Source organism: Neoarius graeffei, chromosome 4 (genome assembly GCF_027579695.1).
Source record: "Neoarius graeffei isolate fNeoGra1 chromosome 4, fNeoGra1.pri, whole genome shotgun sequence".
NCBI lineage: Eukaryota > Metazoa > Chordata > Actinopteri > Siluriformes > Ariidae > Neoarius > Neoarius graeffei.
Genome location: NC_083572.1, coordinates 105,417,065 through 105,441,993, shown reverse-complemented (window position 1 = coordinate 105,441,993; position 24,929 = coordinate 105,417,065). Strand labels below are relative to the sequence as shown.

Sequence of the window (24,929 nt, the reverse complement as noted above, 5' to 3'; positions counted from 1 at the left end):
AACACAACCCGGTGGTGAAGCACGCTATATGTTTGTTTGTTTGTTTCATTTTAATAAACCATGTAATATAACAAAAAACTCTCATCTTTTACACTTCACAGTTTAATCTGTGAATGAAAGCTAATGAGAAGGTTTAGTATTATGTCTCATACATAATGATGTCTTGCATTATATCACAGTTTTATACAGTTGTGCTCATAAGTTTACATACCCTGGCAGAATCTATGATTCTTTGACCGTTTTTCAGAGAATATGAATGCTAACACAAAAACATCTTTTCCACTCATGCTTAGTGGTTGGGTGAAACCATTTATTGTCAAACGACTGTGTTTTCTCTTTTTAAATCATAATGACAACAGAAACTACCCAAATGACCCTGATCGAAAGTTCACATACCCTGGTGATTTTGGCCTGATAACGTGCACAGAAGTTGACACAAATGGGTTTGAATGGCTACTAAAGGTAACGTCCTCACCTGTGATCTGTTTGCTTGTAGTCAGTCAGTGCGTTTACATGCACATAGAGAAAATCGAATTTCTGCCGTTGCTCGACTGAAATCGAAACTCTAAATGGCATGTAAACACCTTAGCTAGGCTGAAATTGAACCGAACTTGATTTCTCGCAATCGAGCTACACGACCTAGATTATGCGATTTTTGCCGAGCTACTTAGTGCATGTAAACCCTATCGAGCTACGTAGTCGAGCTACTTACTTCAGCACTGCCCCTTCCGGAAGTGACGAGTGACGAGACCACAAGCGGGAAACACAACAGCCTCGGTCGGCATGACAACGAATCATGACAACGGCATGAATCTTTTCTTTTTGTGGCATTGTTTGCACTGTTAAAGTTTAGCTCACTTACTGTATCACCAAATACATCTGTACAGCTGTTGCATAGCTGTGAATTGTGTACATAAACAAGTCATTATATTTGTGTGTGTGTATATATATAGATGTCCAACATCTGAAGAATGTCAATAAAAACAAAACAATTGAACTTTTTGTGTGTTTATTAAGACATAAGTTAAATTGTAAGCAAAAAAAAATATATTTTTTTGTAAGCAAAAAATGGACTTTAGAAAAATATACAATTGTGCAAAATAAGTTGTCTTACAAAACAGTGGTCTACGCCGGACAGTTTGCAGCCATACAGTCTGTTAGAGCAAGCCTAACAGCTTGAGCACGGAACTGCCAGTGTTGCCAGATTGGGGGTTTTAAGTGCATTTTGGTGGATTTGAACATGTTTTGGGCTGGAAAACGTCAGCAGTATCTGGCAACACTATAGCTCTTCATGACGACAACCGGAAGTGTACCAACACGATGGGGCGTGTAGCGCCACCTGTGGCTCGGGTGCACAATGCACCTTACACAATAGCTCGATTTCACAGTTGCATGTAGGATTGGATTTCTCTGGCACCCCTGCTGGGACCCTTTGCTCGATTACCGACAGTAGCTCGATTTAGATGTGCATGTAAATGTACTGACTGTGTGTGCATAAAAGCTGAGTGAGTTTCTGGGATCCAGACAGACCCTTGCATCTTTCATCCAACCACTTAGATTTCTGGATTCTGAGTCATGGGGAAAGCAAAAGAATTGTCAACGGATCTACGGGAAAAGGTAGTTGAACTGTATAAAACAGGAAAGGGATACAAAAAGATATCCAAGGAATTGATGATGCCAGTCAGCAGTGTTCAAACTGTGATTAACAAATGGAAAATCAGGGGCTCCGTTAAAACCAAGCGAATGCCACAAAGTATCTCGCCTACAATACGCCAAACAGCACAGAGACAAGCCTCAAAACTTCTGGAACAAGGTAATTTGGAGTGATGAGACCAAAATTGAACTTTTTGGCCACAACCATAAACGTTACATTTGGAGAGGTATCAACAAGGCCTATGATGAAAGGAACACCATTCCTACTGTAAAGCACGGAGGTGGATCGCTGATGTTTTGGGGATGTGTGAGCTACAAAGGCACAGGAAACTTGGTCAAAGTTGAAGGAAAGATGAATGCAGCACGTTATCAGCAAATACTGGAGGCAAATTTGCACTCATCAGCCCAGAAGCTGCGCATGGGACGTACTTGGACGTTCCAACATGACAACGATCCAAAACACAAGGCCAAGTCAACCTGTCATTGGCTACAGCAGAACAAAGTGAAGGTTCTGGAGTGGCCATCTCAGTCTCCTGACCTCAATATCATCGAGCCACTCTGGGGAGATCTCAAGCGCGCAGTTCATGCAAGACAGCCCAGGAATTTACAGGAACTAGAGGCTTTTTGCCAAGAATAATGGGCAGCTTTACCATCTGAGAAAATAAAGAGCCTCATCCACAACGACCACAAAAGACTTCAGGCTGTCATTGATGTTAGAGGGGGCAATACACGGTATTAAGAACTGGGGTATGTAAACTTTTGATCAGGGTCATTTCGATGTTTTTTTGTTGTCATTATGATTTAAAAATAGAAAACACAGTTGTTTATCAATAAATGTCTTCACCCAACCACTAACCATGAGTGGCGAAACAAGTTTTTGTGTTATCATTCATATTCTCTGAAAAAAGGCCAAGAAAGCAAAAATTCTGCCAGGGTATGTAAACTTATGAGCACAACTGTATATCCATACATCACATATTGTATCGAAATATGGGGAGATGCATGTGATAAATACTTGTCCTCATTATTTAAATTACAAAAACGTTCTGTATGCCTCATTAAACCTGTCCCTTTTCACACACCAACGACACCACTGCACTGATCTTTAGAAATTCTGACTTTGAAAAAGGTATACATTTTTATAAATTGGCTTTATTTATGTTTAAAATATCAAACAAAAGTTTGCCTGATTGTGTTGCTAAGTTATTTGTGAGAAATAGTGACATCCATCACCGTGTAACGTGACAATTCCATAAACTGCATGTTCCGTTGGCTGAGTTAACCAGTGTGTAAAAAAAAATAAAAATCAGGTTTATTGGCATTAAAGTGTGGAACATACAGTATTAATTGACAATGTCGATATCATCTTAAAACGTAATCTTAAAGAAAATTAATGAAGTAATCGACTAATAAGTTAAAGGGCTGATGACACGAACATGACTCTATGCAATTTCTTAAATAAACTATACAACATGGCAAACATGTTAGACTTCTGTTATAATTACGTGAAAAGAAGCTGTTGTTACGCGAATATCCAACTTTTAATTGCACAGCGCAAGAAAACTGGGTCCGTGGCTCGCGGCCACGTTGTGACGTCAGCGGAAGAACACGCTGCGGCTCACTGGCTGTTCTACTCCATGGAAATGGCGCATGAAAACGCCGGTGAACTCTCTAGTGCTAGCTCTTCAACAACCAAATACTGGTACTTTAAGCAGTGATCATGATGGCATGATTTTATCTGATTTTAAATAAATGAGATTGATAATAATGTGAATGTTCACAACTAGTACATACAAACTCTGCAGCTTCTGATTCAGCAGCTGCGTCATACTCCGCAAAAACATCAGCAAGAACCTACAATATAAATGGAAATGCAATACACTAAGCTCAAATGACTTTTGGAAAGTATAATTTCTAAATTTTTTCTACATATTCTTGAAGTCGGTCATCGGGGTACTTGCTACCGTTCCCTAACAACGCATGGCAAAGGGTAAAGTGTAGTGTTGCTACGAGTACTTGCTAAAGCCTCCGGTGGAAGATCCTCGATGTGCTGATAAGACATACAGTTCTATAGAACACAAAAGTGTCACGACAATCACAAAACAGATGCAAATTGTTAAAATACCTAATTTTTAAGCAATCATGTGTTGATCTCTTCCGAATAGAATCTATGATAGCCTACCCTCTTTACCCTTTGCCTCTCGTTGCTAGGCGGCAGTTACATGAAAGCCGCAAGCTTTCACAAGCAAATACATGACTGATATCACGCCGACTTTATGATTGCATTTATGATTATCATGAATGTGTACTCTATGATGTGTACTCTATGAGCGCTCTGGAGCGAGTCATTTCCAAGATGGCCGCACAGACCACATGGTTACTATTTTTAGCATCATGTCGGAGCACTCTATAGCTCTACGTACCTTCGTTTCTCAACACGCGTTCTGACAGGAGGACTGTCTTTGGAGGAGTCGGCTTGTCCCAGGCGACTGCTGGATCCGGCATAGCTACTAGTAGACCCCCTCCGGAATACTGTAGGCACTGCTGATGGTAGCAGCACACGTTTGTGCTGAACTACACACCCAAGAGATTCTTTTAAGCTGGGAAGGGTGTCAAAACAATCCAAATCGAAGTGTTCAGAGCACAGGACGGATGTTGGTGAGGGCTCCCACTTGTCACGAGTGCGCCTGACTTGCTTCACCCACTTTGCATGCAGCTCGGGATCTCTGGGAAACTTGAATAAACTTACCCCATCCTTGTGGGTTTTGGAGCAAAAGCCGGCAACACAACGCGAAGGCATAATAACTATTATATATATATACTGGGTGCGATTTGCTGGGGGGGATGGTGGGGATCATCCCCCCCCTCTGGTTTTTATCTCTGCTGACAAAAAATCCTCGGGGACAACCCCGTCAATAAAACAAACAAACCAAAAAAAAAGTTGACATGACAGGCATGTTGTGACACAGTTTTCTATGGTCTACATTGCACTCACTTTCAAAATGACCCGAAGTGGCAGCTTTGATGTTCACGAACGTCCCCAGCAAATAGATACATTGTAGATAATAACAATATCTTTGCGTTCTATGCAGGGATGCAAACAGCGCGCCTTTTGGCGGATGCTGCCTTTTTCACGGCCGATTTTTTTTTTTTTTTTTTAGGGGGGACGTTGGAGTGTCTGATTATAATTTCAAAGTAAATTCTGTATTAAAATTACTAAATAAGCAAATCCGTTACAGTCCATGAAACAGGAAGTATAAGGATGAGAAAAAAAAACAGTTTAAATCGGAAAGCTGCGCACAATGTGAACTGCGCCATCAGAGCAAACTGTTCATTTAGTATTCATGTATTTTAGTGATTTTCGAGTCACTGTCCATTTAATCCGGAGGGAGAGAAACATCACAGCAACGCGACAAGCAATGCAAACTTTGTTGCGTTAGTGTTCGTGTATTTAGTCAGAGAGATAGGAAGATGAATTTACTATCTCTGGTTTAGTGTTCGTTTTCATTTAGTGTTATTCATTTGATATCATCGGATGTTATTGAGCTGTTAGCCTATTGTTACCTTAATTTTGTGACGTTTCATGATTAAAAAAAAAAAAAACATCCCCCCTTCTGGTTTTTTGACAAATCGCACCCTTGTATGTGTGTATGTGTGTATATATATATTAGTGCTGTCAAGCGATTAAAATATTTAATCGCGATTAATGTCGCGACTGTCATAGTTAACTCGCGATTAATCGCAATTTAATCGCACATTTTTGTCACATGAAAAACCATTGTAATTCTCTTATCAGCATAAAAAAGTGAATGGGCTTGCTCACCGTTCGAACTACGGGGGTACTCGGGGGATCCGAGACCCCCTGAAACAGACATGAGATCCCTTGAAAACATGATTTGGGAAATGTTGGGGGGTCTCTAAAATATTGGCAAAATGATGTTTATTGACATACCAATCGTGTGTAACGGGAAGCATTTGCATATCCGAAGTGAGCGTGCGATGGAGAGCCGCGCTCTGAGACAAGCGCAAGCACCCTCCCAAGGGAAAAAAGGGACCCCCCGAAAATATCGGCATAGTTCGAACACTGGTTGTACCAATTTTTTTTTTTTATTGCAGAGCATAACACGTCTTGTCACAGCCACTGCAAAATGGGGCTGGAGACGCCGATGGGAAAACGAAACTTAAGCCGAGCACCGTGGCTCTTCGGGGGAGGGCAGAGGACTCTGGCTGTGCGGGGCGTGGCATCATGTCACAGAGCGTTAATCTCACGATAAAAAAATTATCGCCGTTAAAATTGAGTCAAGTTAACACGTTAATAACGCAACATTTTTGACAGCACTAATAATAATAATAATAATAATGACAAACTGAACACCTGTCGCATCAACAACAAACTAGTAAGTTAGGAGGAAGGTTCTTTCGCTGATGTCATATAGCTCCTCCTCCTCTTTCGTCTCCTGGGTGCTGCAGCCCCGTCAAATTTGCCCAAATAGCCGCGTTTTTTATCATAACTTGTAAAATAGGCGCCTTCGTGAATTAATATATGGATCATCGGGAATTACTTTTTATGTTATAAAACCTCGCCAAAGATGTCAAAAATGTGTCATCAGCCCTTTAAATGAAATGGCATGTGTTTGTCTACGAAATATGAACGTATTTTTCTTTTTTTCTGTGTATATATAGTTGTATTTTTCCATTCTTTTTATTTTCTTGTTCTTTTTTTTGCTGTTTTGTTATATTTTCTCCTGCAGTTTCTGTTGTGCTGAAAATGGTGTTTATGTAAATACGTATAGGACCCGTACGCCATTAGGCATCTAGTCGTCACTGTCAAGAATCTTGTACAGTGTATTATGGGTATTATATATGTATTGTTGACAATAATAATAATAATGAGAAGGTTTAGAGTTGTGTATCATACATAATGATGAATTATGATAATGTCATGCTGATTTATTTACGTGTGTGTGTGTGTGTGTGTGTAGTGCGTTTACAAGGAGTTCAACAGCTCTCTGTTGTCACAACCTCAAACAACAGTGTTGAAATGCGTTGGCAAGGAGTGCCTGGCGCCAGAGGGTACAGGCTGGTCTGGGGCCCGTTCGTAGGTGAGCATTCAATCACACCAACAAATGGGTTTCCAGTCAAACTGTTGGAGCGTAAACAAACCTCACTGCTCCTGGAGAATCCTCTCTTTTCCTCAAATTCTCTGTTCCCCAGCAGACAAGCTTTTAGATCAGAAGGAGAAAGGTTTATTCTTCCTCAGTGAGTTATCACTTCAGAATCAAGGCCCCGGTCAGATCTCCTTTATAGTGAAGTGTAAACAACAATAAACACATTTCTCATGGGTCGTCATGTAACACTGTCTCTGCCTGCAGCAGATTGCGCACTAAATACAAGAAATCCTTCCATGTGTCGCTTTGTTAAGGTCATTAATATTGAGACCGGACCACTGGTATACTGTATATTGTCTCGCCAACGCTTTCTCAATCTTCCTCTGTTCCATTTGCCTTCCATCATGCCTTCGACACAGATCTTACCAAGTCCTCTTTCTGCCCGTTTTACATGGCCAAAGAATTTGAAGGTTTTGTTCTTGATTACATTCATTATGGGAGTCATTTTAGTAGCTTCAAGAAGATCCTCAATTTTGATATGGTCTGTTAAAGGAGAACTGAAGGCAAATATTTTATCATCAAAATTATATTTCTCATTTTATTAAATATGGGGCGGCATGGTGGTGTAGTGGTTAGCACTGTCGCCTCACAGCAAGAAGGTCCTGGGTTCGAGCCCAGCGGCCGGCGAGGGCCTTTCTGTGCGGAGTTTGCATGTTCTCCCCGTGTCCGCGTGGGTTTCCTCCGGGTGCTCCGGTTTCCCCCACAGTCCAAAGACATGCAGGTTAGGTTAACTGGTGACTCTAAATTGAGCGTAGGTGTGAATGTGAGTGTGAATGGTTGTCTGTGTCTATGTGTCAGCCCTGTGATGACCTGGCGACTTGTCCAGGGTGAACCCCGCCTTTCGCCCGTAGTCAGCTGGGATAGGCTCTAGCTTGCCTGCGACCCTGTAGAACAGGATAAAGCGGCTAGAGATAATGAAATGAGATATATCAGTCCATATGCCAAAGCAATGGCTGTAAACGAGATTCGTTGAGACCTGTGCGAGGCATCATAGAACGGAAGTAAAACGTACAGCGGAAATCAAAGCCTGTGTCTGAAATCGCTCACTCGTTCACTACTCCCTACTCCCTATATAGGGAATTACTGTATAGAGGACTATATAGTGAGCTCATTGGTAAAATGAAAAAAAAAAGGCTTTCAGACACTAGTCCGTCACGCTGGTATTTACGTCATTACTGTCGCACGCTTAAAACGTGCCAGATCAGTCGGCTGGTGGGTTTCAAAATAATAAATACACGCATGTGTTTTTGTGATAAATCCATATTATACTGAGCGCATTTCCCACATTAATCAATACAAAGTACCTGCAGCTTTCAGCTCTTTTAAATCAAGGCTGAATACTTTCTTCTTTGCCGCTGCCTTTTATCAAATCAAACTTGAAACTTTTAATTTGATTTCTTTCAGCGCGACCGCAATGCATGATGGGATACATTGCTTTGGTTAGTGACCATCGTTGTACACTACTTTTCGTGATGCATTGTGGGATACTTTGAGTGCACTATATAGGGTGTAAATAATCCTCACTAAGGTTTCGGACAGCACTACAAAATGGCGTCCTCACTATATAGTGCCCTATATCATGAGTAGGGAGCGATTTCGGACACGGGTTGTCAAAAGACGCGCGCGCCCTCTTTCGAATGCTGATGTAATCAAGCCGGAGCTTTTGCTTGTTTTGATAGCAATCAGGAAAATTTGAAAAAAGTAGGCAGCAATCGTCATTTAAACTCATTTTTGTGCAATACTTCGTTTGGAAAACAGTTTTCAAAATGGTGGCGCTGACACTTCACATTTCGAAGTCTCGCACAAGTCTCGTGAAGATCGCGCGGATAAGCGACGCCTGCCGTGGACCAAACGTACTAAATTCAACATGGCTACAAACCGAATAGGCCGATAAGTATGATATTGAATTGCAATTAGTTGCCAATACGAGTCACGATATAAGGTTACTAAAACCGAAAACGTACTTGAAAACGTTTTGTCATAAACCTCAAAATATGGTTTTGAAGGGTCTCTGCATAGGTTTGACGTCCAGTTTACACATTCTAGTCCATAAAGGACGATTGGTAAAATGTGTGTGCTGTAGATTTCCTTTTTGATATGAAAAGGAATCCTTTGAGAAGTTAAGAGATCTTTGTTTTCGTGAAAGGCAGCCCAGCCTAAACCTAACCTGTGGTTAACGGCAGTAGAACCACCATTAGTACCGTACATGGTAACTTAAGGCCAAGGTAAACAAACTCGGTGACTTGTTCTATAGTTTTCCTGTAAATTGTGAGGTGTTCAGGCTGATTATTTTTTGCTGTTGACATGCATTTCATTTTGGACAGGTAACTTACGAAATAATAAATTAATATTGATTAGGGCGGAAATAAGTTTGTACATCTCCTCCTTGGTAGGTTCAGAAGGTTAACCTAAGACCCCGTCCACACGTAGCCGGGTATCTGCTAAATCGAAGATATTTTTCTACGTTTTGGCCTGTCATCCACATGAAAACACATCAAAAACGAATATTTAAAAAAACTCCGGGCAAAGTGAAGATTTTTGAAAACTCCGTGTATGCCTTTTCGTGTCAAAAAAAGTCAAAGTCCTTCCCACGCCTTACAGTACCTGGTATTCCTAGGCAGTCTCCCACTCAAGTACTAACCAGGCCCAACCTGTATGTGGCGCATCGGGCGGCGCCGATCTCCGTTTCCATAGCCCTCGGCCTCTCGCCTATTACATAGCTAGGGTTACAGTGGGGGGCTAGTCCTCTGGTAACCACGAGAGTTTAACTCCCCATGCACATCTGTATTGCAGCGTGCCTTGCCAGATGAGAGTAGGTACCATTTTTATGATGGTCTTTGGTATGACCCGACCGTGAATAGAACTCACGATCTCCCGATCGAGAGGCGGACACGCTACCACTAGGCCACTCGTCGGTGCCTTTTCGTGTAGACAGAGATAACCGGAGGTTTGCGTTTTAGAACGTCACAATCTGCGCCAAAAAAATGACAACAAATCTGCCCTGATGTCAAACGTGCGACCTTTGTTTACTGCAGAAGCCAGATTAAGCATGGACAAAGAGTAATGGATTGGAGTAGTGCCTTGAAAGCGTTAATTATTGTGCAGGTGCTATTTACATGTTTAATTTTAGAAGCCCAACTACTGATAAGATTCCCAATCAACGTTTTCTTGCATCTTTTGAAGTTTATACTCCAAAATTGTGTTTAGAAGCAATTCTGTCTCCGAGTCTGTCCAGACGAACGAGCTTGGCGTCATGTTTTATGTTTAGGCGGAAGTGACGCCAACAGAGGGCTATTCTGATGTGATTAGGGGGTAGGATTTGGGGAAATAATGCCATCTACAGGTTTGGAATGCTTATGAATGTGATTGAAAATGCAGATGTTCGGTTATGTGTGGAAGGGATTTTTTTCGAAGACGAGGTGGTGTGGATAAAACATTTTTATAAACGGAGGGGGGGAAAACATTCGGTTTTAAAAATACCCGGCTACGTGTGTACATGGCCTTAAGCAACTAATTTACACAGGAACACTCAGTGATTTGAGTCAAACGCAAGCAAATAAATAAATGATGGATCAGTTAGCTCAAAGGAATTTATTTATTTCCCCTTGAACGACTAGAACACGATGAAAAGGGTGGCTGAGGAAAAAAAAAGACACAAACTTCTTGTTCACAAATTACAACAACATGAGTAGCAGTTTTCAGAACATTCACTTATTCACCTCCTGAACCAGATGACATGTGGAAGTTTCGAGCAAGCTTTCTATCTCTGTCTAACGTGATTGAATACGCAAGCTAACTGTTTCAAAGCGATCTACTATAAAGCCGGACTCACTCTGTGTTTCTGCGAGTCAAAATGGGGTCTTTTAAAGCGCTTAACCAGGAAATTTTGAAATTACAGGGTTATGAAATGTCATCATTATACATTAATACAAAATGTTCCAGACGAAAAAAATTAAGCTGACTTTCACTTAAAAAAAAAAAAAGTTAAAGTTGTAACATCAGTCCATTGGGTCATTTCCCCGGGCGTGGCCATACTGGATTAGCCAGATACATTGGATGGATGTACAGTATTAGGAGACCAAAACAAAGGTGGCGCTGCGTGACGTAGGATTCCACACGTCTTCCTCATTCTGTCCTGGATCCAAGACGTTTGTCCGAGTGGCATCATCAAGTAAAGTGAGAAAACTTTACTCCTGGAAAAAGCAGCAAATTGTGCAGTGAGCATTTTACAGAAGGAGGACTTGTATGGAAAAAAAAAAAAAACACTGGGAAGAAGCGAAACACAAGGCAGGAATGACTACTGAAGCCAGACGCGATCCCGACTTTGTTTAAAAACAAAACACCGACAGCACACCATGTCACGTATCAAACGGATGGAAGATAAGCATGTAAATACAGTGGTGCTTGAAAGTTTGTGAACCCTTTAGAATTTTCTATATTTCTGCATAAATATGACCGAAAACATCATCAGATTTTCACACAAGTCCTAAAAGTAGATAAAGAGAACCCAGTTAAACAAATGAGACAAAAATATTACACTTGCTCATTTATTTATTGAGGAAAATGATCCAATATTACATATCTGTGAGTGGCAAAAGTATGTGAACCTTTGCTTTCAGTATCTGGTGTGACCCCCTTGTGCAGCAATAACTGCAACTAAACATTTCCGGTAACTGTTGATCAGTCCTGCACACCGGCTTGGAGGAATTTTAGCCCATTCCTCCGTACAGAACAGCTTCAACTCTGGGATGTTGGTGGGTTTCCTCACATGAACTGCTCGCTTCAGGTCCTTCCACAACATTTCGATTGGATTAAGGTCAGGACTTTGACTTGGCCATTCCAAAACATTAACTTTATTCTTCTTTAACCATTCTTTGGTAGAACGACTTGTGTGCTTAGGGTCGTTGCCTTGCTGCATGACCCACCTTCTCTTGAGATTCAGTTCATGGACAGATGTCCTGACATTTTCCTTTAGAATTCGCTGGTATAATTCAGAATTCATTGTTCCATCAATGATGGCAAGCCGTCCTGGCCCAGATGCAGCAAAACAGGCCCAAACCATGATACTACCACCAACATGTTTCACACATGGGATAAGGTACTTGTGCTGGTATGCAGTGTCTTCCTTTCTCCAAACATAACGCTTCTCATTTAAACCAGAAAGTTCTATTTTGGTCTAATCCGTCCACAAAACATTTTTCCAATAGCCTTCTGGCTTGTCCACGTGATCTTTAGCAAACTGCAGACGAGCAGCAATGTTCTTTTTGGAGAGCAGTGGCTTTCTCCTTGCAACACTGCCATGCACACCATTGTTGTTCAGTGTTCTCCTGATGGTGGACTCATGAACATTAGCCAGTGTGAGAGAGGCCTTCAGGTGCTTAGAAGTTACCCTGTGGTCCTTTGTGACCTCGCCTACTATTACATGCCTTGCTCTTGGAGTGATCTTTGTTGGTCGACCACTCCTTGGGAGGGTAATAATGGTCTTGCATTTCCTCCATTTGTACACAATCTGTCTGACTATGGATTGGTGGAGTCCAAACTCTTTAGAGGTGGTTTTGTAACCTTTTCCAGCCTGATGAGCATCAACAACACTTTTTCTGAGGTCCTCAGAAATCTCCTTTGTTCGTGCCATGATACACTTCCACAAACATGTGTTGTGAAGATCAGACTTTGATAGATCCCTGTTCTTTAAATAAAACAGGGTGCCCACTCACACCTGATTGTCGTCCCATTGATTGAAAACACCTGACTCTAATTTCACCTTCAAATTAACTGCTAATCCTAGAGGTTCACATACTTTTGCCACTCACAGATATGTAATATTGGATCATTTTTCTCAATAAATAAAGTGACCAAGTGTAATATTTTTGTCTAATTTGTTTAACTGTGTTGTCTTTATCTACTTTTAGGACTTTTGTGAAACTCTGATGATGGTTTAGGTCATGTTTATGCAGAAATATAGAAAATTCTAAAGGGTTCACAAACTTTCAAGCACCACTGTACTGTATACAACCCCGATTCCAAAAAAGTTGGGACAAAGTACAAATTGTAAATAAAAATGGAATGCAATAATGTACAAATCTCAAAAACTGATATTGTATTCACAATAGAACATAGACAACATATCAAATGTCGAAAGTGAGACATTTTGAAATTTCATGCCAAATATTGGCTCATTTGAAATTTCATGACAGCAACACATCTCAAAAAAGTTGGGACAGGGGCAATAAGAGGCTGGAAAAGTTAAAGGTACAAAAAAGGAACAGCTGGAGGACCAAATTGCAACTCATTAGGTCAATTGGCAATAGGTCATTAACATGACTGGGTATAAAAAGAGCATCTTGGAGTGGCAGCAGCTCTCAGAAGTAAAGATGGGAAGAGGATCACCAATCCCCCTAATTCTGCGCCGACAAATAGTGGAGCAATATCAGAAAGGAGTTCGACAGTGTAAAATTGCAAAGAGTTTTAACATATCATCATCTACAGTGCATAATATCATCAAAAGATTCAGAGAATCTGGAAGAATCTCTGTGCGTAAGGGTCAAGGCCGAAAAACCATACTGGGTGCCCGTGATCTTCGGGCCCTTAGACGGCACTGCATCACATACAGGCATGCTTCTGTATTGGAAATCACAAAATGGGCTCAGGAATATTTTCAGAGAACATTATCTGTGAACACAATTCACCGTGCCATCCGCCGTTGCCAGCTAAAACTGATCCAGAAGCGCAGACGTCTTCTCTGGGCCAAGGCTCATTTAAAATGGACTGTGGCAAAGTGGAAAACTGTTCTGTGGTCAGACGAATCAAAATTTGAAGTTCTTTATGGAAATCAGGGACGCCGTGTCATTCGGACTAAAGAGGAGAAGGACGACCCAAGTTGTTATCAGCGCTCAGTTTAGAAGCCTGCATCTCTGATGGTACGGGGTTGCATTAGTGCATGTGACATGGGCAGCTTACACATCTGGAAAGACACCATCAATGCTGAAAGGTATATCCAGGTTCTAGAACAACATATCCTCCCATCCAGACGACGTCTCTTTCAGGGAAGACCTTGCATTTTCCAACATGACAATGCCAAACCACATACTGCATCAATTACAGCATCATGGCTGCGTAGAAGAAGGGTCCGGGTACTGAACTGGCCAGCCTGCAGTCCAGATCTTTCACCCATAGAAAACATTTGGCGCATCATAAAACGGAAGATACGACAAAAAAGACCTAAGACAGTTGAGCAACTAGAATCCTACATTAGACAAGAATGGGTTAACATTCCTATCCCTAAACTTGAGCAACTTGTCTCCTCAGTCCCCAGACGTTTACAGACTGTTGTAAAGAGAAAAGGGGATGTCTCACAGTGGGAAACATGGCCTTGTCCCAACTTTTTTGAGATGTGTTGTTGTCATGAAATTTAAAATCACCTAATTTTTCTCTTTAAATGATACATTTTCTCAGTTTAAACATTTGATATGTCATCTATGTTCTATTCTGAATAAAATATGGAATTTTGCAACTTCCACATCATTGCATTCCATTTTTATTTACAATTTGTACTTTGTCCCAACTTTTTTGGAATCGGGGTTGTATATATTTTTAAATAAACAGGCAATAAACTAGCCACTACTTTATTTTGATTCCTTTTCTAATCCTGCATTGCCATAATTTTTTTGTGCAGAAATGCAAACAAATTGAACGAGACCATAATACGCTAAACCATAATATTATACTATAGTCGAGTACAGCATGCGCTTGTACACCTCCGCTGTGCTCACGGAAAATGACATCAAGCACGATGGAGTTATGGCGGCCTCCCTGACATAAAACAGTCCCGTCTATTTTCATCACTTCAGTGGTTATATCGTTAAGAACAAATTCAACATGCAGCTTTTTTTTTTTTAATATAGACAGACATTAAGACCGACTTTTAGCTCAATTTGTTTATTTGCGAGATATTTCTTTTAAAGTAACATTTCTTTATAATGACTGTTCGCTATCTGTATTTTAAAAAATCATATACCGTAAGAGTGATGCGTGCAATAAACGTACAATGAAACTTGTATAATATTTTAAAAAAGGGATATTTTTTAGAGAACCAGCAGAGAGATGTAGCTCTGTCCACAGTGTGTGAAATGGACTAACTGCTCGAAGTAATCAAACCCGTTCTGGTTGTTCCTCAGGTGGGGGTCAGTGGCCTCCCAGATCCGGTTTAGTATCACGTGGTTGTACGTTTTCGCTATGACACAGTTCAGGCTAATGCCACGATAGTTGTCTGGCTTAGACAGATCTCTAGACTTGGGCACCAGGATGATGTTGGAGAGGGACCATATATTGGGCTTGATGTTCTCTATCAGAGCCTGGTTGCAGATCTCCAATATGATGTTGTCAAGATCACAGTTCTTGAGGACGTCTAGAGGATGCCGTCCGGCCCAGCGCTTTTCCCCTGCTTCAGAGAGGACTTCACCGTGGCAAACTCCGTAGTTATGAAGGGGCCATTGTCAATTTCAAGATTTGCAAGGACTGCAGGCATCTCTTCTTCGTCTCCCGCCATTGTCGGGGGTGTACCGAGGAGATCCCAGAAGTGGGTAAACCAGCAGGTCACTCTCTCCGCTGGACTGCAGCCTGCGAGTTGTCCCTCCCTCAACCTCTTGCACCTGCTTGTCTCGTTGATGACCTTCCATGACTCCTTGTATTGCCGCTCGCCATGCACAGCCTCCACTTTCTGCACTTTCTCCATCAGTTCCTTCCCTTTTGTAGGTGCATTTGGGTAATTGAGTGATCAATCTCATTAAATCAGTCTCATATTAAATTTGAAGGTTCATCTCATCTCATCTCATTATCTCTAGCCGCTTTATCCTTCTACAGGGTCGCAGGCAAGCTGGAGCCTATCCCAGCTGACTACGGGCGAAAGGCAGGGTACACCCTGGACAAGTCGCCAGGTCATCACAGGGCTGACACATAGACACAGACAACCATTCACACTCACATTCACACCTACGCTCAATTTAGAGTCACCAGTTAACCTAACCTGCATGTCTTTGGACTGTGGGGGAAACCGGAGCACCCGGAGGAAACCCACGCGGACACGGGGAGAACATGCAAACTCCGCACAGAAAGGCCCTCGCCGGCCATGGGGCTCGAACCCGGACCTTCTTGCTGTGAGGCGACAGCGCTAACCACTCCACCACCGTGCCGCCCAAATTTGAAGGTCTCATCTCATCTCTAGCCGCTTTATCCTTCAACAAGGTCGCAGGCAAGCTGGAGCCTATCCCAGCTGACTACGGGCGAAAGGCGGGGTACACCCTGGACAAGTCGCCAGGTCATCACAGGGCTGACACATAGACACAGACAACCATTCACACCTACGGTCAATTTAGAGTCACCAGTTAACCTAACCTGCATGTCTTTGGACTGTGGGGGAAACCGGAGCACCCGGAGGAAACCCACACGGACACGGGGAGAACATACAAACTCCACACAGAAAGGCCCTCGCCGGCCCCGGGGCTCGAACCCAGGACCTTCTTGCTGTGAGGCGACAGCGCTAACCACTACACCACCGTGCCGCCCAAATTTGAAGGTTAATAATTAAATTGAATCAGTCTCATTTGAATCGTTTGAAGTGAATCATTCAGTGAATCATTCAAAGTGAATCATTCAGAGTGAATCAGTGAATCATTCAAAGTAGTGAATCATTCAAAGTGAATCATACCATTAATCCTGGTGCTTAATAGTAAATTACCAAACAGCTAAATTATGGTATATTCCAAATTATTATGATCACTCACCGTATTACATAACTTGTATGCACCTTTCTGAATTCTTTGGGTGATTGGGTGACTTCAAAGAATTTTGTTAGACACAACAACAAGGACACAGTTTCAATAATAAATGAATTTATTATCTCATCTCATCTCATCTCATCTCATTATCTCTAGCCGCTTTATCCTTCTACAGGGTCGCAGGCAAGCTGGAGCCTATCCCAGCTGACTACGGGCGAAAGGCGGGGTACACCCTGGACAAGTCGCCAGGTCATCACAGGGCTGACACATAGACACAGACAACCATTCACACCTACGGTCAATTTAGAGTCACCAGTTAACCTAACCTGCATGTCTTTGGACTGTGGGGGAAACCGGAGCACCCGGAGGAAACCCACGCGGACACGGGGAGAACATGCAAACTCCACACAGAAAGGCCCTCGCCGGCCCCGGGGCTCGAACCCAGGACCTTCTTGCTGTGAGGCGACAGCGCTAACCACTACACCACCGTGCCGCCCTGAATTTATTATAACAAAGATTAAAAAATAATAGCAGATTAAATATATACAAACAGTGAGGTGTGTGTGTGTGTGTGTGTATATATATATATATATATATATATATATATATATATATATATATATATATGTGTGTGTGTGTGTGTGTGTGTGAGAGAGAGAGAGAGAGAGAGAGGGACCTTGTGTGGGTGTGGCTTACAAGAGGGTTAGCTTTGTAGCTAACTCCATGTGTGTTTGTAAGAGGCCACTGTAGGCCTAGATTAGCCTTGTGTTGCTAAGTAGACAAAGGAATGCTATCTAAGTAGAACAAAAGGATTAGCACGTGTTTAGCTCCCTCCACGTGGTGGAGGCCTTGTGATTCCTTGAGACAAATACAATTAGCCCTGGAGGCTAATGGAACAAAGAATTAGCCGTGTGTTTAGCTCGGGTGTTTGTGAGGCCTGTGACCACGTTTTTCTAAGTAACAAAGGACTAGCCAGTAACTAATCCACTAGCTCATAATACTGAATCCACTGAAACCTTGATAAGGTCAAAATGTGTGATAAGGAAATTAAATATGTTAGTAGTAAAGAGAAGCATGCACAGCCTATCTGTTAAAACAATTTGAGAGAACATAGAACAAAATAAATCAACACGCTGCATGTTTAACAGTGTAACAAATAAACCTGGGTTTAAATTCACACTATTTCAATAAAAGCTAAATTCCTAAGACTGATCTTTATTTATGCCCAAAATTTTGACAGTCTTACTTCCAGTATCTCGCTTCTACGCAAGATTATGAGAGATTTTCCGAGATTTTGGAGTTTTTCCACCGTTGTGAAGCACATGAGTCACAAGGCAGTACTTGGAGAGGTTGGGTTTCACAGAGGCCCATGGAGCACGTCTGTGGAAAGCAGAGAATTCTTGATCCGGCGATGGTCGTGATGACAAGAAAGTCTCTGATCAAAATAATGTGCACAGCGCTTCAATCAGGAGGAATTCTGGTCACTCCTAATTATAAATTAACTGCTTTGGGCAGCAGTCGTGACGTCACTTCTAATACGAATAAACGGGCTGTAACTCAGGTTGAGTTTAAAGATCGCGCGACTCTGGAGTTTACCTTGGCCAAGGGTAAGAAAGAAATCGCGCTAAATCGTGGATCTTGCAAGAAAGAGGTGGTTTTAAATTTACTCGCGGAGCGAGCTTTCTCTTTATGTCTGCAGACCGCTGGTCCCGATGGAAAGAGGAAGAGCGGAGCATTCCTCTTTCTCTTATGCCTTCAGAGAGGACGTGGTGATGATCCCGCCCTGGCGTGACGCAGGTCAACGCGGAAGTGGGCTGATGGGAAATGTAGTTTCAAAAAGGGACTGTACCTACACTTTGATCCTGTCGTAGGTGCTGAACAGTTGTTGTTTGGCGTCGTTCAACACCTCCCAGCTCTCTGTGGTCCCCTCTCTCTCGAAGTTCCTATGTGCCTCCTCCACCCTTGCCTGCACCCTCATGACCTCCAGGTGCTTGGATCTGGGGGAAGCTCTGTTTCTCTCCTTCGTTGGTACCCACCTCCTTGCTTCCTCCTTGATTGCGGTGAGAAACCACCCGTAAGTTGTATGAGGCTCATCCTCCTCGGCCAGCAAGTGTAAGCGGTCTCTCTCCTTTGCTGTGTAACTGGCCTGGAGGTTGGGGCTTCTTGTGAAGGCCTCCCAATCAGGCCAGGCCCTCGGAGTGTGTTTGGGGACCCTCAGACTCAGGCACACCCTCATAGAGACCACACGGTGATCGGAGCCTACAGAGTCGAACGTGCTATACAGCACGTTCAATCAGGTTAAAGCTTCCTGATCATATTAAATGTTTAATGTTCTATGACCAGGGTTGCCAGATTCTAGTGAAGCTCTGTATGTCAAAGCATGTAAACAGGACAGTGATACAATATCATGAATTTTCTAAAAATCCTGACACTAAGCAACACAATACTACATACCGTAACACATGCAGTACCATTTAAAATTCTAGATTTATGCCTACTTTAAAGGCAGGGTCAAAGTCCCTCCTGTGCCAGGACCTGATCTTCACAGGTTCTCCCATTCAAGTACTAACCAGGCCTTTAAGGCCAAGTTTACATTAGACCGTATCTGTCTCGTTTTCTTCGCGGATGGACTGTCCGTTTACATTAAACCGCCTGGAAACACCGGGAAACGGGAATCCGCCAGCGTCCACGTATTCAATCCAGATCGTGTTTGATCCGGTGCTGTGTAAACATTGAGAATACGCAGATATGCTGTGCTGAGCTCTAGCTGGCGTCGTCATTGGACAACGTCACTGTGACATCCACCTTCCTGATTCGCTGGCGTTGGTCATGTGACGCGACTGCTGAAAAACGGCGCGGACTTCCGCCTTGTATCACCTTTCATTAAAGAGTATAAAAGTATGAAAATACTGCAAATACTGATGCAAATACTGCCCATTGTGTAGTCATGATTGTCTTTAGGCTTGCCATCCTTCCACTTGCAAGTGGTAAGTGATATGCGCTGGGATCACACACACAGCGGCTCAGTCCCGAATCACTGCTTGTTCACTTCACTCACGCGCTCTGTGAGCTGCGCAAGGCCGGAGTGCACACCCTCCAGAGGGCACTCGCTGTTCAGGGCGGAGTGATTTGGAGCGCAGGATGCCTGCGGAGCCGAGCGTATCCGTGTATTGGTGTTGCTGTGTGCACGCGAATCGTGTATTGGTGTTGCTGTGTGCACACTAATCGTTTTAAAAACGTTAATCTGATGATCCGCTGATACGGTCTAATGTAAACATGGGCTAAGGCACATCAGGCGGCAATGATCTCCGTTTCTCTTGCCCTTGGCCTCTTGCCCATTACATAGCTCGGATTACAGTTGGGGGGCTGGTCCTCGTCAGCATTCGAAAGAGGGTGCGCGCGTCTCTTGACAACGTTGGCAGATGTTGGTCACTTTGATCTCTGGTAACCATGAAAGTTTGACTCCCTACTCACATCTGTATTGCGGCGCCTTTGCCAGATGGCAGTTAGTTCTGTTTATATGATGGTCTTTGGTATGACCTGACTGTGAGTAGAACTCATGATCTCCCAGTCGAGAGGCAGACACGGTAACCATTAGGTTAACTTGTGTTCTTAAAGATAGGATCTTTTTAGAATGAGGTTATTTTTTTTATATTTAAAAGGGAACTGAAGTCATTTTTAAACTTGCTTTGTTTCTTAATTAACGTGTTATTCAATTACATTTTTGGTTTTAGTAGCCTTATATCGTGACTCATACTAGCACTAATTGCAATTAAATATTATACTTATTGGCCTATTCGGTTTTCAGCCATGTTGAGTTTAGTTCGTTTGGTCCACGGCAGGCGTCGCTTATCCGCGTGATCTTAACAAGACTTGTACAAGACTTCGAAACGTGAAGTGTCAGCCAGGTGTCAGCGCCACCATTTTGAAAACTGTTTTCCAAATGAGTATTGCACAAACACGAGTTTAAATGACGATTACTGCCTACTTTTTTCAAACTTTCCTGATTGCTATCAAAACAAACAAAACTTCCGGCTTGATTATGTCAGCTAGAGGTCTGCGTGGGACAGAATTTTCAGTCCCGCTCCCGCAAAGAATTATGATTTTCAGTCCTGCTCCCGCCCACGCCTGCCATATTTTGTCCCGCTCCCACCCGCAAATCCCACATGATGCAGATGTTCGCGTTATTTCTCACGAAAGTTCTTGTCATTGGCTTGGGGAATTAAACATGTTGAGCTTAGCTGAGCTCTCCACTGACCGATCCTTCATTTATTGTAAGTTTATTGTTTAGACTCTGACATTCTGCTGACACATTCCAAGTTGAGCGCTGCATGCGCTCATGATTGACAGCTCTCGCTTTGATTGACAGATCTCGCTTTGCGCACTCACACTCCCACTTCTGAGTCTGTGGCGTTATGATTCCAACCGCGATTTCATTCTCCTCTCATATGAAGTGCTGCGCAACCACAACCAGCTCCTCAGATTACACAGTCTATTTCTAGCTTTAAATTGAACAATCTGTGCGATTCCCAGTCCTTTTTAATACTAGTTAATACTTTTTAATACTTAGGACTAATACTCTTGACTTTTTAACAGTAAATGTGCCTCTTTTTAAAGCAGCACTTACTTCTTGAAGCACTGTGAGCTTCACTAAAGGAGCTCTGCTCTTCTGCCATGATTTGAGATTTCAAACACGGAAGAGCGGAAAGGAATCGGAAACGTACGCGAGATTAGACCACATCTGCAAATTTAGGCATCTTAAAATGTTTTTATTAATGCCAAATAAAATATCCAGCACAAATTATATACGATATACATAAATTAATAATTTATAAATTTTATTTTAAACACGTTTTTAGTTAGCGGGACTGCAGCTTATCACCTCTCCCGCCCGTGCCCGCATTGTGCACTCCCCCTCCCGCCTGCGCCCGCAATGAGCTTTCAAAATTTGTCCCGCGCCGCACTGCTTTGCGTCGGGTCCCGCGGGACTCCCGCGGGAGTGCAGGGCTCCAACGTCAGCATTCAAAAGAGGGCGCGCGCGTCTTTTGACAACGTTGGCAGATGTTGGTCACTTTGATTTCTGCTGTAGCTTTTACTTCCTTCCTACGATGTCTCGCACAGGTCTCAATGAATCTCTTTTACGGCCATTGCTTTGACAAATGGACTGATATATTACAGAGCGTATTTCAAACACTCATAACTTGCTATAGCAGCGACAAAATAGCTATCAGAAATGCATTCCGATATTTAATAAAATGAGAAATAGAATTTTGATTATAAAAAATTTGCCTTCAGTTCTTCTTTAATTTGTGCTGGCAGCACTGGTGCAAATTGTTACTCTCACTCAGGACCTTTCTACTTTCTTCTTATTAGTGCGCTTGCTCGGCTGCTGTGAAAGGCAAGCACACTATTGTTGTCCTTAAGTTTACTTATTCCGACATGTTTTTTGGATCCACTACTCCTCCTAGGGCGTTCGAGATAGAGACACCGTTCCAACTCTGAGACGTCTGGCCCGAAGTGGTGTAGTGTGCTTGTATACAGCTTTTGGATCAACGTGCCCGTTCTCTTGTTCTTGTCGTTTTTTCTTTTGTTTTTTTCCCATAGAGAATGAATAGGGCTCATGAATCGAATTGTCCTACTCGGACACGCTCCATCGCAGATGCACCAAACCTCATGTGATACTTCAGGTCAACTCCCCCGACACATACATGCAATCGGTTCTGACCCGCACTCATATTTTTTTCCTTTCTTTTTGCTCATCCCTTTTTCCTCCATAGGCTTGCATTGATTTTTGGCCCCATTGAAAATGAATGGTGTTTCAGGAGAAAAACTTTCACTCTCCATCAATTTTTTTTAACCAAGTGACCAAACTTCAAGAAACTTCACTTGATGCCTCAGGCCAAGTCTCCGCACAGATCCATCCCCTCATCTGAGACCTGCACTCGTCTTTTCCTTGGTTTTCACGCATCTCTTTTTACCTCCATAGGCTTCCATTGATTTTTGGCCCCATTCAAATGAATGGAGTTTTGCTCAGTAACACTTCACCACACATCCACCAAACTTCATACGGCACCTCAGGCCAAATCACCATCACACACATGATATCGGTTCTGACCCGCACTCGTCTTTGTCTCGCCTTTCACCCGTCCATTTTTTCTCCATTTTGCCGCTAATCAATGGAAGCTTGACTGAGTCATTCCTCCCTTCCCCCATAGGTGATGATGCATTTGGCAAGGATCTGCTCATTTGAGACTTTGACAGCAAATCAACTTCAACTCAATGGCCACTTTATTAGGAATACTTACACGCACACACGATAGCAATTAGCATATAAGCATTCACGTGTTACCATGCTAGCTGTTAGCATGTTACCCATTACGATATCATGCCTGCTGTTAGCTCACGAGTTGTTAGCATGTTCACCATTAGCATGTTATCATGAGAGCTGTTAATGTTAGGATTAGCATGGTAGCATGCAGAGTTTGCATGTTTGCTGTTAGCGAGTTCGCCTGAGCATGTTAGCATGCTAACTGTTAGCATGTTAGCATGTCACCCTCAGCGTGTTAGCTTGCTAAAAGTTAACATACTAGCCATCAGCATGTTAGCCTGTTAGCTGTTAGCATGATAGCTGTCAGCATATTAGCCTTAAAGTGTTAGAATTTTAACAAATAGCATGTTAATCATTAGCATGTTAGAATGCTAGCTGTTAGCATGTTATCTATTAGCATGTTAGCATTAACATGTTAACATGCTAGATTTTAGCATGTTAGTATGCTGTTAGCATGTTAGTATGTTAACTGTTAGCATGCTAGTTGTTAGCATGTTGGCATGCTAGCATGATAGCTGTTCTGCTATAGCTCAGCAAGCACACTGCATTTTCTCTGCGGAAATGCAGTCTAGTTGTTGTTATTATTCTCTTAACATTATTCACGATGCTATTTTTCTCCCTCAGTTTTCAACCAATCATCGACAAATTTCACATGAACAATACGTCTGGGCTGAATTACGTTCCTATGACTTTTGGTGCTGATCTGGATCACTGAACTGGAATGATCCATGAAAAACGGGATTTTTTTCAATCAGTTTGTTTTGTTTTTGAATTTTGTTCAGGGCGCAACTTTTCCTCACTAAGCGTTGTTCTTGGTCTCGTACTGTTTCGGATCTACAGGGTACAGTGACCAGACGTCCTGGTTTGTAACAGCTAGCACATATTACTGGGACTTTAGTCACAGTCTCTGTCTAGTGCTTAATCATTATCCCCTGCCCAAACGAAGTTTGGCGGGGGATATAGAAACGTGTTCCATCTGTCCGGCCGGTCACATTTTTGTTTCCTGGTCATATCTTTAAAACTACTGAAGATGTCTTCATGAAACTTTGTATACCTATCAAGCAACATGTGAACTGGTGTCTTTTGCTATTTTGGATTTTTGAAAAAAAAGTATTTTTCAGATTTTTACATAAATATATTTTGACTTAGTTTCTAAGAACAATGTTCGTTTCTGGGGCATATATCCAAAGCTATTCATAATATGGATTTGAAACTTGGTATACATGTTAACAAGGTGATGTAGATGTGCCTTTTCATACTAAAACATTTGAGAAATTGTAATTTTTCATGTTTCCATGGAAACAATTTCAGACTTAGTCTCTCAGGTTAGTCTTAGGGGTCGGTTTTGTTTCCGGAGCAGAACTTGAAAACTATGAGTGGTACGGTCTTGAAAGTTGGTATATGTGTTGATTAAGCAATGTATATATGCCTTTTGATACGAAGAAATGTGAGAAATGTTCATGTTTAGTTCACCTGGACCAAAGGTCCGGTGGGTTTATGCCATGGGCTGCTGAGGTCAGTGTAAAGAGGTCGGGTTGGTTTCCTGCAGCACAGCTTGAAAAATGTGACAAATAATATCTTGCAACTTGGTATATAATTGGTATATAGGGCGAGGGATATAGATGAGTCTGTCTTCTTGTTCTCTTTACATCCTGACAGCAGTGAATGAATCAAATGCTCAGACAACAGAAAGAAAGAAAACGTCATCATGGCAGTTGCAGAGCTGTTAAAATCACGTCCAATCATGTCATTTGGTGACCTACCAACCTGCTTACCTGTGCTTACTCTGCTGACCGGAGTCTTCCACAAGGCGAGGGAGGCAGGCATGTTGTAGACGTGTTGCTAAAGCTAGCAAGTTAGTCAACAGCTGAGTATTTACAATAGCCATGCTTGTTGTTTACATTCATTATGATCATGTTCGGTGTTTTCTTACATGTGAATGAGACATGAAGTAGGTAGATATGACAATGTGCTACTCTCCTCTCCGCAACACACTCTCTCTAATGG

The 24,929-nt window shown here is 42.3% G+C and overlaps 1 protein-coding gene across 1 annotated transcript in view; it reads left to right on the top strand.

Annotated features, from left to right (window-relative positions):
* col7a1 (collagen, type VII, alpha 1) overlaps nt 1-24,929 on the top strand; it is a 519,627-nt gene that overhangs the window by 121,614 nt on the left and 373,084 nt on the right. Inside the window, exon 11 of the mRNA XM_060918496.1 lies at nt 6,636-6,755. Within this exon, the coding sequence (XP_060774479.1) occupies nt 6,636-6,755 (120 nt within the window). The remainder of the gene's footprint in view (nt 1-6,635; nt 6,756-24,929) is intronic.